Source organism: Petaurus breviceps, unplaced genomic scaffold (assembly GCF_028583685.1).
Source record: "Petaurus breviceps papuanus isolate PSGF00001 unplaced genomic scaffold, PetGlider_PUasm1.0 126, whole genome shotgun sequence".
Classification (NCBI taxonomy): Eukaryota; Metazoa; Chordata; class Mammalia; order Diprotodontia; family Petauridae; genus Petaurus; species Petaurus breviceps.
In genome coordinates, this window is record NW_027185655.1 from 76,234,927 (window position 1) to 76,253,039 (window position 18,113).

The 18,113-nt window shown below is 39.4% G+C and overlaps 1 protein-coding gene across 6 annotated transcripts in view; it reads right to left on the reverse strand.

Moving 5' to 3' along the window:
* The window catches only part of PALLD (palladin, cytoskeletal associated protein), a 543,092-nt gene that overhangs the window by 66,281 nt on the left and 458,698 nt on the right, over window positions 1-18,113 (reverse strand). For all 6 annotated transcript variants that reach the window (XM_069097213.1, XM_069097225.1, XM_069097232.1 and 3 more), the window contains one exon: window positions 4,742-5,434. In XM_069097213.1, coding sequence (XP_068953314.1) covers window positions 4,742-5,434 — 693 coding nt within the window. The remainder of the gene's footprint in view (window positions 1-4,741; window positions 5,435-18,113) is intronic.

The window sequence follows — 18,113 nt, forward strand, 5'->3', positions numbered from 1 at the left end:
CTACTTTCCAGGTCAGTGGTTTTTCCCATGAGATATTTCACACTGCCTTCTATTCTTTCATTTGTTTGGATCTGTTGAACAGCATCTTGATTTCTCATAAAGTCACTAGCTTCCATTTGCCCCAGTCTAATTCTGAAGCAATGATTCTCCTCATTGAGCTTTTGAGATTCTTTTTCTATCTGGCAAATTTGACTTTTTAAGGCATTCTTCTCCTCATTGCCTTTTTGAGCCTCTTTTGCCATTTGAGTCAGTCTGTTTTTTAAAGTGTTATTTTCCTCAGTCAGGCTGTTGACTCTCATTTCATAATTTTCTTGCATTGTTCTCATTTCTCTTCCCAATTTTTCCTCCACTTCTCTTATCTGCTTCTTAAGGTCCTCTTTGGCCTGTAACCAGCTCATATTTTTCTTGGAAGCTTTTGGTGCAGGAGTTCTGACTTCACTGTCTTCCTCCTGTTCCATGCTGACTCCCTTTTTTCCCCAAAATAGGAGTGTAACGTTGGAATCTTCTGTCTGCTTTGTTTCCTTTGCCTGGTCATGTTGCCCCTCAGTCACTTGACCCCTGGGCTTTTTGCCACAGTAGGACTCTGCCACCAGACAGGGGAGCTTTCGTCCCAAATCCTGGGGTTTTCTCAGCAGCAGGAGGTATTAGATGGGTGCCCTCTCTGAGGTCTCCACATGCTCTGGCAAGCTGGACACACACCCCAGGACCTCCACCGTAGACTGCAATCCAGATCCAAGCAGGTTGAAGCAAGAGCATTTACCCCTCAGACTGGTGTTTGGTCCCCCTACACTCTGCAGGCCAGGAGCTGAAGCTGCCACGTGGCACTGGCTGGCTGTGCTGGAGCCTCAGCAGCTTTTCGCCCTGGGGGGCAAAAGCCACATACTCCCACTTACTGGTCCCAAAGTTCAGACTGCTCTGACCTCTCACTTTGTCCTTCGCATCTATGTGTTGATAAATCTGGAAACGGCCACAGCTGCTGCCGATCTGGAGTCCCTCTGGCCAGCACTGGTCAGGCCCTCCCTGGGGCTTAAACCTCGGGGTGGGGCTGCCCAGAGCCCTGTGCTGGATTCTTGCTAACCTGAAGGGATGTCCTCAGTGGGAGGTTAGCTCCTCTGTGTAATTTTGTGGGTTCTGCAGCTCCAAAGTTTGTTTAGAGTTCCCTTTTTACATGGATTGGGGAAAGTGGAAGCCAGAGCCGCAGGGAGGTCATGCTTCTACTCCGCCATCTTGGCTCCACCCCCCTAATGGCGTTTTTCTTAATCTTCTTCCTTAACCTCTCTGCAGCATCTGACATTGAGAACCTACTTTTGCTTCAGGATAGGTCTTCCCTTCTAAGTTTTCCTGACAGCCCTCTCTTGATTTTCTTCCTACTCATTTGACCATTTTTTTTTTTCTCAGTGTCTTTACTGTGTCTCCAGCTACCTGGTTAACTTGGGATTTACTGCCTAAATTTTCTTCCCAAACATTAAACTCAATTCACTCTGGATCTCTTGGATTGGGCAACAATAAGTCCCTGACCAAGCACCACTTATTGGTTACTCTTTGGGCCCTCCTGGCTCAGAGTGAATGTAAACAGTAACTTTCTTTTTTGGCCAGCAACCCTGAAGGTCGTCTCCTCCCAGTTGTTGTTTTTTTTTTAATTAAAGGGGCCATCCTTTGATTCCCTTAGTTTTTTTTCTTGCTTTTTTTTTTTTTGGAGGAGGGAAGGCAGGGCAATTGGGGTTAAGTGACTTGCCCTAGGTCACAGGGTTAGTTAAGTGTTAAGCTGATTCACTTCTTAAAGAGGTCTATTCTCTGAATGGGTGCTGCCTCATTCAAAGTTTTGAGAACCTGAAAAGACCTTAGCTTAAAAGGGCCAAGATCTCCCACTGCATCCTGGAGCATCTTCAGTTGTCCTGATGAATATCTGGCTACTGGATCCAGATGACTTTGGAGGAGAAAGTGAGGCTGTTGACTTTACACAGCCTTCCTTCACTCAAATCAAAGTCAACTGCAAGTCCTGTCATCATCTTCCTGATGTCATGGTCCTCTTCAAGAATGAAAGACGAAGCACATGCTGTAACATGTCTATTAAATGTGTCTGTCCCCTGAAGTTCTGCTATAGGACTTTTCTTTCTACAATTTTTCAATTCCTCATCTCATCAGAGGCCACGAATTTGATTATCATCTCTATGATAATAATTCCCAGATTTTTTTATTCAGTCCTATTCTCTCTCCTAATTCTGAATCAACTGCCTACTGAACATTTCAAACTATAGGCACTGTAAATATCTCAAACTCAACAGGTTCAAGACAGAATTCATTATTTTTCTCCCCAAACTCACCTCTCTTTTCAATTTCCCAATTACTATGAAGAACATTCTGTCAGATATCTGGATTTTCAACTCTGGTGTCATTTTTGACTCCTTTCTCTCTAGTGATCATCCCACATATTCAATTATTTTCCAAATCTTTTCATTTTTTTCTCTATAGCATCTGTCACATATGTTCCCCTTTTTTTTTACATATATAGTTATAACCCTAGTTCAAGGTTTCATCACCTCTCATCTAGACTATTGCAACAGACTTCTAACTGGATTCTTTACCCTGAGCCTCTCCCTACTCCCATTCATCTTCCAAAAAGCTTCCACAAGTATAGGTATAATCATGTCACCTCCTACTCAATAAACCCCAGTGGTCCCCTAAAAATAGGATCAGACATAAACTCTTTTGTTCACCTTAATCTCTTTATAAACATAGCTACTGCCTCACTTTCTGCTCTTTTAACATGTTACTCCCCTTCACAAACTCCAGCCAGAATGGTCTCCTCTCTGCTTCTCCCATACAATATTCCACCTCCACATTTCCATACTTTTGCACTGTCTGTCCCCTGTACCTGGAATGCTCTCCTTTTTAGTCTTTGCTTTGTAGAGTCCCTGTTTTCCTTTAAACCTCAGCTCAACTGTCACCTTCCATGGGAGGCCTCTTCTGATCCCCCCAGCTGGTAGTCTTTCCCCTTCCAAGTCTACCTTCTATCTATGTATTCATTTTATATGGGCTAATTTATGGATATGTTGTCCCCCATCTTTAAAATGGAAGTTCTTTGAGAGCAGTAACTATTTTTTGATGCCTGACACACAAGTAAACATTTAAGTAGTGTTTACTGATTGATTGAAGGGTTGAACGTGGAACTCCCAATGAGGAAACTCCTTCCGCTAGTGCAGATTGTTACCTGCTCTACAACTGGGTCACTGGGAGATTAAATGACTTACTCACGATCAACACCCAGTAAGAGTCAAAGATAGGACTTCTTGACTCTAAGACCAGCTCTCTATTCACTATGCCAGGTTGCCTCACATCAGGTTTTTGATTTTTTGGTAAAATGAGATAAGCTAAAGAACCTAATAAATTAACTTTGGGTTATCTGGCACAACTGCTTCATGTACTATAAATCCACTGTTTGTAGCTAACACTTCAAGCCTATCTAGCTGGAGAAGCCACTCATTTAAATAGAATTACATCTGCCAGTTTAATTACAGGTTTTTTGTGAAAAATGTGTGAGTAGCATTGAAAAATCTTATTATGCAATGCACCAACCCTTTTAAAGAGACCAAATGGATTGTGAGTCAAGGCAAAGCTGGGCTCTAGTTCTGGCTCTGTTACTAACTAGCTTTATAACCCTGGGGAAATCATTTCAAGCTTGGCATAGTGCTGCATGCCTAGAATTCTTCTAAATGGGGAGGCTGAGGTTTAAGGATTGATTGAGCTCAGGAGCTCTGAGGTATAATAGTGCTAAAGCTGATCTGTACTAAATCTAGCAGCTAAGTGGTATAGTTGTTAGAGTGTTAGGTTCTGGAGTCAGGAAAACTCCTTTTCTTGAGTTCAAATCCAGCAAGTCACTTAAACCTGTTTATCTCAATTTCCTCATCTAGAAAATAACTGAGAAAGAAATGGCAAACCACTCTAGTATCTTTGGCAAGAAGACCCCAAAAGGGGTCATGAAGAGTCAGACATGACTGAAAAATAAACATTAAATGTAAGCTCAGAAGCTCATGTGCAGTAGGGTTAAAGCTGATCAAATGTCCATACTAATTCTAGCACACTAACTCCTGATCACCTTGGAGTGGGGGCCAGGAGGCTTCCTAAGGAAGGGCAAAGTGGTCAAGGTTAGAAATGGAAGATGTCAAAACTCTTGTGTCTATCATTAGTGGGATCAGGCCCATGATGCTCCACTTCCAGCCTGGGCTAGAGAGGGAGACCCAGGCTCACAAAAATTAAGAAAAAATAATTACTTCACCCCTGCAATGTTAATTTTTTCATCAACAAGAGAAAGGTTTTATACCAGATGACCTTGCAAGGCTCCTTTTAGCTTTGGCATTCTATAGGGTAGACTAGGCAACAGGGGGTAGTGTGGGGAAGGGGGAGAGTACCAGTTTAGGAGTCAAGAGGTTTCAAAACCTGCTTCTGCCATTATCCATTATCTATAGAAATAGAAACATTCCTTTTCTATTTGCCTCTGGGCAAATCATTTAACCTCTCTGAACCTCAGTTTCCCCATCTTTAAAATCAGAGAGTTGGATTAACATCTTTCTAACTCTAGGTCCATGATGCTATAAATGTACCTGTTACATAATAATCTTGGAAAAAAAACCTATCTTCAATACAATAGAATGAGGTTAAACAGTTATGAGGAAACAAACCTCTTTGAACCACAAAAGACTGAAACAAAACTGAAACAACATAACCAAAGGGTCATACTTACACAGGGGTAATACTTTTTGGAAGTCCTAATGCATTGACTGCGATGGGAGGAGGTTGGGATGGTAACATGGAGCTGAGGAAGGCTGCTGGTGTTTGACTGGAGTGACCAAATCGAGCATTTGGAGAAGGGCAGTAAGAAGGTGAGGGAGTTGACCCTGGGAGAGGTGGAGGAGGGGGAGGAGGGAGTGGAAAGGAATCAGACATGGGAAAAGCTGTGGTTGGACTGAAAACTGGAGGAGGAGGAGGGGGGGGAGAGGGAGAAGAAGGAGACCACAGATACTCCGCTTCAGAGGGAAATGGTTGAGAAAAGGGCGGCACAGGCACACGGCCAAACTGTTTCTGAGTAGCAGTTGGAGACATGGGAGATGGGAGGCTAGAGGTGGAAGAACTAGAAGAAGGAGTCACATAACCTGAGGCAGGGCTGATGTTCTGAGCAGCAATGAATTGTTTGGGCCTAGCATAGTTGAAGGAGCTGGAGGGCTGCATGACGGGAGAAGAGTGCGAGGTTAGAACATTCATCTGATCTGGGAAAGAGACAGCTTGACTAGCCTCAAGCTCTTGGGAAGATGGTGGAGGAGGGAAAGGTGGGGATGGGGGAGGGTTCTGTGGGGTGCTCGACTGCTGATGGTACCACTGGTTTCCCTCTTGTTCCAGTCTAATTTGGTTCTGCAGTTGTTGTATTTTCAAAGGGTTCCTGTGGAAAATAAGAACAAGTCACTTAAGCTGCGAACATAATAACCTTTATATAAAAGTTCCAAAGTTCACAATTATTAGAATGAAATGTGTTGAAAATCAAGTAGAAATCACTAGTTATCTAGAAACTTTCTTGAAATTTTACCTAAAATGATATAAACCTTTGCTTAGAGCTTCAGATGGAAATTTTGCCAGTCTTCTGGAGGGTAAATTTCACTTTGACTCTACTAGAACCAGTATGAGAAAAAGTTCCTTTTCCTTCTCTTTCTGGCCATTAAAAAGTTAATGAGGGGCACCTAGATGGTGTAGTGAGTAGAACACTGGCCCTGGAGTCAGGAGAACCTGAGTTCAAATTTGGCCTTAGACACTTGACACACTTACCAGCTGTGTGACCTTGGGCAAACCACTTAACCACAACTGCCTTGCCTTTTCCCCTCCAAAATAAAGTTAAAAGGTCAAAAATTATCCAAAGTTTTTTTAGTTTGAATTCAGTTTTATTGGGGAATTAGAGTAAATTTCAATTTGCCTTATCCAGTGTTCCTAAAAGGTCTTTAATATTTCTTTGGACAGAAAGAAAAAGTTTTTCAGACTAACAACCAATTTGTTTGGAGAGGAAAGTCAAGTTTGAATAGAAATACAAAGTAATGAATACTTGCTAATTGTTTTAAGCATTATAATTAAAAGAATAAGACTTATAAGACATAAGAATAATTAAAAGAGTTTCTTATGGAATTTTATTACTTTGTTGTTCAGCAAATTCTAGATAACAATTTACTTATCACTTTCAGTGATAAGTATACACAATATATAAGATACAACAAGTCACTCTAAAACCCTTAAACACATGTATAAGCATTTAAAACATTAAATTCTACAATTATCTATTACTTATGCTAAACTAAATACCTGTTATCATTGGTAAGTAAAATACATGCAAACGAACTGTAGCAAATTAAAAAATGTTTTAAGTATCTATAATAAATCTCTGAATGAGACATTTATCTTTGATATAGGTATGATCAACAAATAGTCTCTTATTTATGAATAGTTTCCCAAACTCTAATAGATTCAGAAGTGTTTTATTTAGAATTCCCATTATAGCTAACTATAAGCTTACAACCAGATTATGAGTTAACTCCAGTACTCTCAGTTGACTAGCTTCTATTTGGTATAATTCTGTATCAATCATGTTTGAAACAGGGCACATTAGTGAAAAAGTACTGTAGTCACCTGTGGCTGTTTACAAAAACTTCAACAGAAGGTGGCACTATAATATATGTGAATAAAAGGTGAATAAAACCCACTCCATTTTATGAGAAGGCAGTTACATTTCTTCACTTTTTCTGACAAAACTCTTATGATACAGAAATACTTGCTTTCTCATCTTTAGCTGTTTAATTACAAAGTGACCTAAGAATTTCAGGAATTCAAAGAAATACATAGAAATGGGAGTGGGGGGGGGGGAGGGAAGTGAAAAGAGAGATCTTTCAAAAGTCCTAGAAGACTTCAGGGGGATTTCATTAGTAAGAGCAGAGGGGGAAATCAGTCAAGGAGAATGGATGCCCTTCTTTCCTCTAGACTTTGAATCTTTCATCATTTAGCCCCTTCAACAGTAAGCAGTTTGGTCCTAGCTACTACCCTTATAAATTGGTGAAAAGTCGGTGTAAGAAACCAAGGTGGTCTTTTATTTTTTTTGGTAGCTGAAAAATGTTAAGTAGAAAGAAAGCTCAACCCTAACATCAAAGAATCCATTAGCTGTAACTCTGTGTGGTCTTCATGTTGAAATCTTTCTTTATACAGCCATGTCACAGCTGGGAATTCACTGTTCCCTTGACACTACAGATGTCTGTGTGGTTTCAGGATGCTTCATAGCACATGGGTCCTTTTTGGCATGTTTATAGATACACGTTTTAGGACAGGCATAGAAACATAAGAACCACCCACCCTAAAGCCAGGCCATCTATCTTCATAATTTATCCTACAGTACTTATTTTTCCTCTTACCTTCTCCTGTATGCTTTCTTTGCCATGGTCTCCTTATCCTGGCACAAGGGAATTTAAAAACTGAAAGACCTATAGCTCAACTTAATGACTTATGCTTGGGCTGGGGAATGACCTGGTATGGTAAGATAGCTTCTCTAGATGGCTGTTTTCCAGGGACAAGTTGGCCCAAAATGGTCAAAGCCAAAGTTATATTTTTAAGCCTGGCCTCATACCAGTCAACAGCTGTTGTGTGGTGGCTATAAAGAGGTTGCCATGCCACACCCTCTATCTGATGTGGAGATATTTTTTAAAATTCTGGGGAGCTCCAAGACCCTTATACCAAACTTAAGGAGTATTTCCAAAAAGGGCTTTCAGGAAGCCATCATCAATATAGCAGCATCACTTTTTCTTTTTTTCCTAGTTCTAGCTTCTTTCACTGAGACATGGCTACTCAGCAACCATGTAAGGCCACTCTGGGTTCACCAGTCTAAGCAGCCCTTCTAGCCAATGGCTAAAGGACTATTTCCAAGTGCTCTAATTTAATCAATACTTTGGAAATTATAAATAACCTCGCATTTCATAAGATAATGAAGACACAGTTGGTGTATACTTCAGCTTATATTTACTACAGTGAAATTAAGTTGATGCTCTATTTTCATATGGGTCCCATTTTCAGTTGCTCTGTACTTTGGTATGGAAAAAACCCCCAGAACATACCCCAGAGACAAAGTTGGGAGGATGAGAAGAGAAAAGAGGGTGGGTGGGAGGGAGGAGGACAAAGGAGAGAGAAAGGAAAGTTGAGGTAAGAATAGTATTTGAGACTTGTATTTTTTTCATAAGGGTGCTAGGTGGCACAGTGCAGGGAGTGCCTAGCCTGTAGTCAGCAGGATCTGAGTTCAAATACAGCCTCTGACACTTACTAGCTATATGACCCCGGGAAAGTCACTTCACCCTGTTTGTCTCAGTTTCCTCATCTGTAAAGTGAACTGGAGAAGGAAATGGCCATCTATTCCAGCATCTTTGTCAAGAAAACCTTAAAGTGGGTCATGAAGAGTTGGACACAACTGAAAACCAACATTTTTTCATATCTGGTTTCAGCACAAATGAAAATTCTGAACCAAAACAGATTTGGCCACTTCTGAGACAGTAAAAAAGACATTCCCATCCTTATTCTCCAACTGCAACAACAAAAAAAAAAACCATAAAGACCGCAGGTTAAGATCCTCTATGTCTAGGAATTAAGATTAATTTCAAAGGTGTAGGTAGTATTCACCCATTTATTCATTCACAAACATTTATTGAGCTTACCAATGTGAGATGATATGCTAGGTTTGGAGGGCAGGTCCCTAACCTGCCTTTACAAGGTCCCTAACCTCAAGGAGAGAAAAACTATATAGTAGGATAGATTTAGGAGCAACAGGTAAAAGCTGTAAAGAGGCAAATTTAGATTTAAAGATAATTTCCTACTAGTTAGAACTTTCCAAAAGTGAGATGAGCTGCCTCTGGAGGTAGTGAGTTCCCCCTCACTTGAGATTTTTAATAAAAAATTGGATGACCAGTTTTCGGGTAGGGTTTGGACTAGGTGTCCATGGAAATCTCTTCCAATTCTGGTATTCTGGGTTTCTTAATCTATGCGCAATAGAGTACAGGCAATAACAATGAGAGACTAAATGAAGGTGACAGCAGGAAGAATGGAAAGGGGGAGGGGAATGATAAATGACATTTATTTGAGAAAAGGAGGAAGGAAATCAAAAGAGAGTTGTAAGATTAAAGTATATTGGGGCGGCTAGATGGCACAGTGAATAGAGCACTGGCCCTGGAGTCAGGAGGACCTGAGTTCAAATCTGGCCTCAGACACTTAACATGCCCTCCCCCCCAAACAAACTAGCCATCTGACCTTGGGCAAGTCACTTAACCCCAATTGCCCTCCAAAAAGAAAAAAAAAGATTAAAGTATATTGAGGAAGGACCATAGTATGTTGGGTAGAACTCTCGTGGCAAACTTTTGAGAGCCCATGGACAAGAACTGCACAGGTTGGGCAGCCATGGATAGACTGCAATCTGCATTAGTGGAAGCAATGTTCAAATGGATGAAATTAAAGATCCATTTGAGCAGCCAGATACTTGAGTAATCTTTTTCTCTTCAGAATAGAGCTACCACAGAAAAGAGAATCCAATTATACCCAGGAGGGGACAACATGCTTTAGAAACTACCATTATGCATATGAATACCATTATACTTCTTTATCTTTACCTACCTAGTCCAAATTATTTTCTAGATGGGATTTTGAGATATCAGCAAAGAAAAAATGAGACAATATGTTTCATCAAAAATGATGTTCACTTTTATAATTTAAAAGCTGTTTCTTCCCTCACTTAATGAATATTACTATTAATTTACCAGGTAAAATAAAATTATATAATTCACTGAGTTATGCTATTCTAATTTAAAATTTGACAACTAAAAAATATCTTCCCAAACCTTTCCATCCAACCTGGGGATGAATGGAATGAGAAAAGAAGAAGTCTAGCCAAATAAATTATTTAAATTGTTCAGAAAAGATGGAGATTATCATCTGGATTGTGTGTGTGTGTGTGTTTATTTATTACACAAAAGTTGAAGAAGGAAGCAATTTCTAATTGTTTTTAGATTGACTGTGGGGTAGAATACTTTTTCAAAATTGAAATCAATACTTTGCCCAGGGAATGTGACAACATGTAATTCTTTGGCTATATGGGAAGAAAAAGGAGAACCTAGGTTTATTTATCTAAAAAAAAGTAAGACATAGTGCCAAAAGTAATCGAAAAATAAAGGAATGTTAAAAATAGAGATAGTCCCTGATACACATTATGTTTCACTTTCTATCACAAGTGAATAGTATGATAATAACTTTGGGAATGCATTTTAAGAAATATTCTCCTGGATATTCCCCAAGAACAAATACTCTGGATTCCTTCACTAAAGGCAATACATACTTGCACTGAAAGCCACAAAAGGTTAAGAGCTTTATAGGAGGGTCTCTAGTATATGGAAAATAACCTTTAGGGGCTTTATGGAAGAACATGGGCCAGAAGTAGACAGGATGAGAAGTCTTGGACAGGTTGCAATCTCTACCCATGGAGGGAAGTGCCCAGGTTAAAGATGCCCCAGACTAGCTGATGTATTAAAATTTTACTATTTTCCGGTATTATCATTCACTACCATCAGATAATCATGTGATTTATAGCTAAGGAACCATAGAGGTCATTTAGTTGAAATAACTCACAGATGAACCTGAGGGCTGGTAACTTGCTCATTATCACAATGCAATATGAGAAGTATTTAGTAAAGCCTAATCATGGGTCAGAAACTTTGTTAAGCACGGGGACACAAAAAACAAACAAAAACATTTCCTGCCCTCAAGAAATTTATATTCTACATGGGGAAAATAATTTGTACACAGATAAGTGAATAGGTACAAAGTAAGGTGACAGGCTAGGTGGCACAGTAGATAAGAGTGCTGGGTCTGGGGTCAGGAAGACATCTTCATCAGTTCAAATCTGTCCTCAGACACTAGCTGTGTGACTCTGGGCAAGTCACTTAACCCTGTTTACCTCAGTTTCCTTATGGTGAAGGAAATGGCAAATCACTCCAGTATCTCTGTCAAGAAAATCCCAAATGGGGTTATGAAAGGGGGATGTGATGGAAATGACTAACCAACAAATATAAAATAAAGGTCAGGAAAGGCCTCTTGTAGGATGTGGCATTTGAGCTAAGTCAAGTGAGACCATACCAGACATGAGTAACAGACTGGAAAAAAAAACCCACTCAAGTGAGATGTTAGAGATGGAATGCCAGTTTTGTTAGTGGCAAAACAAGGTCTCCTGATTCTTAGAGAAGGGAACTCTCTGGGGGATGCACCTAGAAAATTCTCTAAATTCCTTTTAATAATAATGCTAGAATTTACTACACTGTAATCTCCAAATACCATGATGAGATATAGAAGTTTTTTTCATGATTGAGCCTTTCAAGAATGCCACCTAAACCCCACACTCCTCTGTGAAGGCTTTCCAGGAGGCCACTGAAGGCAGGAACATGCCCCATAGGACAGAGCTTAGTGGTTTTCAAAGGAATGAAATCCTAACAACTAGCCCCAAGCTTGAAGTGAAGCTTAATTTTAAGGGGTAGTAGGTACAGGGAAGAGTGGTAACGGTCAGGCAAGCAGGTAGGGTATGTACTGGGGACAGAAATTAGGAAAAAGGTTTACCTAACCCTAACCCTAAATTTGTACTAACACTAACCCTAACTGTAACCATGAATTTAAGTTACTTAATTTAAGGTACTTAGATTACTTAAGAACTTAACTTTGTGTGTGTGTGTGTGTGTGTGTGTGTGTGTGTGTGTGTGTAAAGGCAGAGAGTGATTTACTTTTGTCTTTCCAGTTGTTGATCAGTTGTGTCCCTATGCTTTGTGACTCCATTTGGGGTTTTCTTGGCAAAGATACTGGAATGGTTTGCCATTTCCTCCTCCAGCTCATTTTACAGATGAGGCAACTGAGGCAAAGTTGAGTGACTTGCCTAGGGTCATGCACTTAGTGTCTGAGGCCAGATTTAAATTCAGGAAGGGGAGTCTAAGGTCCAGCACTTAGCCATCTACCTAAGGAACTTAATGGATGCTTGCTGATTGCTTGACTGTTCACTCAATCAAGGGTGGGATAAGCAGGAGGCTTGTGGGAGCAAAGTGAAAAGGGCTTTAAGTCGGTTAACTGTTTCCTATACTGACCCCAATACTACTGAGTGCGGGAAAACTCCATTCTCAGTGAGCTAAAATTATTGGTACACAGGGAGAGCAAATTAGAAGTTACATTTGTCTATTTACCACCTGTTTGATTACATTAATATTTTCTTAGCCCTGTTCCCCCAACCCTTATCCTAAAGTTGAGTCTGCTTGGAACATTAATCCACTGGCTGGGGATTGGGGAAAAGACCTCACTTTTATTATATATATGGTGAACCATAATATAAACAATCTAAAGAATGATCATTATTACTAAAAACAACATAATAATAAATTAATATTAACCAGATGGCATCTGTATTTCATTAGGTAAGGTATTCGGAGTGAGAGTTGTGGTGAATACAAACCAAACCATCTCAAAAATTAATTGCAAGGTTGAAGGTAAGACAGAGAAGGAGAGGAAAGAGGAGGGACACAAATATTTTATGAATTAACATAAACAGTGTATTATAACTGACCATGGCAAGGAAATGTGTACTTTTTCCTATGTGGAATGATGACAAAGCTTTACCCCTTTGGTGCTGACACCTACTTCCTCTGACACTTATTTATTTTAAACCATCCTTGATTCTCACTCTCACAAACAGCTTTTTTTAAAAAAAAAATAATACTTTGCCTGGGCCTCACTTTATCCTTAAGTGATCACAAAAATTCAAATGTATACTATTCAAGTTATAATTATATAACATATGGTAATTGGTTTCAGCCCAAAGGAATGAATTCTACCTTTATCTTATCTGGGAACTTTATTAGATTGTAAGTTCCTTGACGGTGGAAACTGCCCATTCAGGCCTTGCAGATAGTAAATGTTTAGTAAATACATGTGGAACTAAAATTTTAAATAATGCTTTAACTTCAGACACAATTTGGAATCAAAGAGTTGGAAGGGACCTTAGGTCACCTAATTGAACCCCTTCTTGACACATGGGAAACTTTCAGGTTACTCAGATCTCAGATCCTGTAGTAACTCAGATAAAACACAGTTCATTACAATAGGAGTGGACAAAGGAAATAAGCACAAAACAGGAGTCTATGCAGAAAAATTGGTCCTTTCTATTTAGAATAAAAGCTATACTTGGCTCACTGACTACAAACCACAACAAAAACAACAACCCAAAACGCAAAATACATAAAGGCAATATGTATCTCAAATCATTCTGTGTACGGTGAGGGGGAAAACAATTACTGACAATTCATAATCTTCTTGGCAACCAACATTCTGAATTTCACAAAGAGGATGAAGGGAAATGTCCTTAATTGGCTAGCGTGGGGACTAAGGTATTTGGAAGGTGGCTATCTGAAGACAATGAACTATTCCTCAGAAGTTAAATGCCACAGCTGGCTCCACACATGTTGAGGATTATCCTAGAGTCATTCATGATGGAGACAGAGTGTAAATGGTAATTTTGGCTCTGTGCAGGATGCAAAGATGTCCAAACCATTTGCAGCCTGGCCAAGAAAAAGAATTTGTACATTGGAATAAAGTGTATGTGATGAAGGACTGGCAGTGCTCAAAAAAGCAGAATGGACATTTCTCCCCTTGCTTGGACAATGATTGCAAGGCTTATATGACTGATGAAATTGAGTCAAGTGAAGCATTACCATACTGAGCTTAGCTTTTTCTTGTTTTTCTGGGCAGGGATCATGGGCTAGAAAAGTCCACAACCAAGCAAAATGTCTTCACTCATTTTCATTCCCATTGTTGTAAAAGGCTAAAGAAAAGAATGGGAAAGCAGCAGAGCTCATGACTATTAAAACCTATTTCAGTGAAAATAAAAGGGATTAATGTAGACCTCTGTCCACTGAAAAGATCTGGTATCAATTCCTAGAGAATAAAATTTGTCCATTTTTGCTACATGTATTTTTCTAAGGCGAAAATTGTTTTTCAACATTTTTCTTCAATAACTGGGCACAGACAACTCTAGCTGGGACTCTAAAGAAACTCCCTGTAACACAGATATTGAGAAATTTTTTGACCTTAAACATACTATGTCAAAAATATTAAATTGCTTGACAATTATCTTATGTTTGAAAAGATGGATATGTTTAACTGTTCTGTCCCAAAACTAAATGCAAAGAATGACTAATCTAATATTTCACAGCCAGGTGCAGCGCAACCAAACTTTCTATGGCTGAACTTCAAGTACCCAAAGGGTCTTTCTGCTTCTTTGCTTTTATGATGAACAAAAGTGGGAGCAGCTCAAGTATCATCTTTCAAAAGAAATGAGCATCACCTTCTTAGCCAAATGCCTCCACTCTAACTTAAGAACCAAGAATACCCTTACCTTAATTTTCCCCTGGCATATTCTCCACATTCTTCTGTTGCAGAATAAGATTTTCTCTGTACATCTGTGTACCATGAAGGACTGCTTTACATTCTACATGTCTCATCTACATTATCCAAAACAAAACAAAAAAAACATCTATTCCCCAGCATATGACATCTAGGAAGTCTGAGCCCAATAAGTGGAAACAGAAAAATTCAGACATCAGATCCCAGGCTTCTTTCTTGCTCTGATTCTATATCCTAACTAGCTATGTGTGCTTTGACAAATCACTTAATCACTCTAGACTTTTACTAGCCTTTTCACTGGTAATGATAATTCATATTTATCTGGTACAGGAATCAAACTTTTTGTATTATAGATCCCTTTGGCAGTATGGGAAGCTTATTGACCTCAGAATATGTTTAACTGCACAAAATAAAAACACATATGATTACAAGGAAAATAATTACACTAAAATAACGATCAAAATATTTTTAATAACCAAGCTTACAGACCCCAGGTTAAGAACTCCTGATTTAGAGTTTACAAGCAAAACAAATAAGTTAGTTATTTGTCTTAGAAAAACATCAGCCAAATCTAAGAATGATGCTGATCCACATATATATGTATATTATTGCTGTTGTTGTTCAGATGCTTCAGTTGTGTCCAAATCTTCATTGACCCCCACTGGAGGTTTTCTTGGCAAAGATACTAAAGTGGTTTTCCATTTCCTCCTCCAGTTCATTTTACAAATGAAGAAACTGAAGCAAACAGGGTTTGCTCAGTGTGACAAGTGACTTGCTCAGACACACAGCTAGTAAATATCTGAGACCATATTTGAACTCAGGAAGTTAAGTCTTACTGACTCCAGGCCCAGCACTCTATATATACACTGCACCACCTAGCTGCCCATATATGTATACACACATATACATATAGATGTATGTATTTCTATATATGTACATACACATATATTTCACTATATATATGTATACACACACATACAAATACACCCACTGATACAGATGAACTTATAGGACTTGCATAATAGGAATGCTTCTAAAATTCAGCACAGTAGAGAATCTCCCTGATGAAAAGAATTTTACAGTAAATCCACAAAATGAAGACGCCTTTTACGATGTGAACAACTGCCCTCTGATTTACATATTTGGAATTTTCCTAAGGATGGATAGAACTGCATTTGAACTGATTCAGGGGAAATCCAGGAGTAGGAGAAGGAATCTTGTGGCTTGTAGACATTTCCACCACAATTCTAAGGGGAAACATACGATTACCACACAAGTGCCAATGCTCCCGTGGAAAAACATCAAAACTATCCTTGGCTCACACTGGATTTGGGAAGCTGCAGCTCAGTCTCCAACTTTTTTCCCATCTTAAACTTTTTTGGATTCTATAGTCCAAGGCAAATACTATGCTCTTTCTTTCTTCCTTCTCTTTCTTTCTTCCTTTCTCCTATGAAATTCATTTAAACTCAGTCTCTTCTCTCAAGAAGAGGGCTTAGGTTATATCCAGAATTTCTAATCTAATATCCTCCAATCTGCTTCTTGGTCCTTGCCTCTGCTATAGCAACATTAACTACTGACTTTTATGTAGCAATTTACAGTTTATAAAATCTTTTACATGTTTTCAGATTTTACTGTTACAACAAACCTATGGGAGTTGGCACTTTAAGTAACATCATCCCTATTTCACAGATGAGGAAACTGAGGTGCTTTATACGAGGTCCCACAGCTGGTGATTGGTAGAGTGTGATCCTGAATCCTGGTCTTTTAACCCAATGTCCATTGCTCTTATTTGACACTGTTCCTGTTTCACTTTCTCCTTCTAAGACTAATCCTTCTTGTTTCATTCTGGTCCCTCTTCCTCCTTCTACTTGATAAATGTGGGTGTTTCCCCTAAAGTTTAGTCCATGGTCTCTTTCCCTTCAAGAGCTCAATTATTTCTGTGACTTCAACTATCATGAATATGTACATGACTTACAACTCCGCCTACATTTCTAGTACCTACCATGCTCCAGAGAACCAATTCCAAATCTCTATATATAGAATTTAGGGCTGCAAGGGCCAAGAGAGACCAGCCAGTCCAACACCATTTTTTTTTTCCAGATAAGGAAACTTCTATATACAGTTTGACCCTCTGAGATCCCCAAAGGTGAAGTGCCATGCCCAATAAGGTATCAGAAGTAAATGGCAGAGTCAGAATTTGTAAAGAGATCAGGAGCTCCACACACAATTTCTACTCTTATGATGCCCTATGGCCTTACCTAACATTTCTTTTTGAATACCCTAGTATCACTCAGCATGTCTGAACCCAAAATTAGCTCTTCACAAACCCCAACTGGCATTCTGCCCATCTTCTTATTAATGGGCTCAAAAATTTCATTATCATCTTTGATTCCTTCTTCTTCCTTGATTGCCTTATCCAATTAGCCACCAAGTCCTGTCAATTCTTCCTTCCCAACCTCTTGAATTAGTCCTATATACTTTTCAATTCCCATAGATATAGACTGAGTTCTGTTCCTCATTACCTCATGGCCACCTAGTTCATTACAACAGCCTTGTAAATAGCCTTTCACTTTTAGTCTCTCTCCTCTCTGATCCACTCTGCCAAATGCAGTAAAATTACTCTAACACAATCCTTTGTCACATTACTCCTTTGCCTTTCTCTCCCTGCCCCTATTTTCTACAAAATAAAATTGAAAATACTCAGGTGTGGGTGGCTAGGTGGTGCAGTGAGTAGAGCATCGACCCCGGAGTCAGGGACCTGAGTTCGGTTCTGGCTTCAGGCACTTAACACCCACACAAAAATATTAGCCCTGTAACCTTGGGCAAGTTACTTAACCCCAAATGCTCTCCAAAAAGCAAAAAAAAAATACTCAGGCTGACATATAAGGCCCTACACAATTGGGTTCCATAGGCTTAAAGAATATTAAAGCCATAAGGAAATCATAGGGTCACCAATGCTAAGCTAGAAGGAAACTTCCAGAACATCTGATCTAACACCTTCATTTTATTCATTAGGAAACAAAGATGCAGAAGGATAAAGGATTCACCAATGCTCATGAAGGTAGGTAAGTAACAGTCAGGATTTGAACCCTGTTTCTCTAACTCTAAATATAGTCTATTTTAAACCCTGAACCATGTTGAGGGGCTTTAGAGGCAAACTGGTCAAATCACCTTCATTTTACAGAGAAGAAAATGAAGAAGTTAAGAGACTCCTCCACCTGTCACATATAAGTCAATAGGAAAGCTGAGATTTAACCCTAGGTCTCCTTGCTCCCAGTTCAAATGGCTTCCTAGCTATAAACTAATTTTAGATGCCTATCATTCCCTTAGGGGAGTCTAGGTGGCGCTATAGTGCACAGCGCACTGGATCTGAAGTCAGCAAGACTCATCTTCCTGAGTTCAAATATGACCTCAGACATTTACTAGCTGTGTAACCCTGGGCAAGTCAGTTAACCCTGTTTGCTGCAGTTTCCTCATCTGTAAAATGAGCTAGAGAAGGAAATAATAAAGCACTCTAGTATCTCTGCCAAGAAAACACCAAGTGGTGGTCATGAAGAGTTGAATACAACTGAAAAAAGGGCTCAACAACAGTAAAATCACTCCCTTCCCTGAATTTCTCCATACCAAGC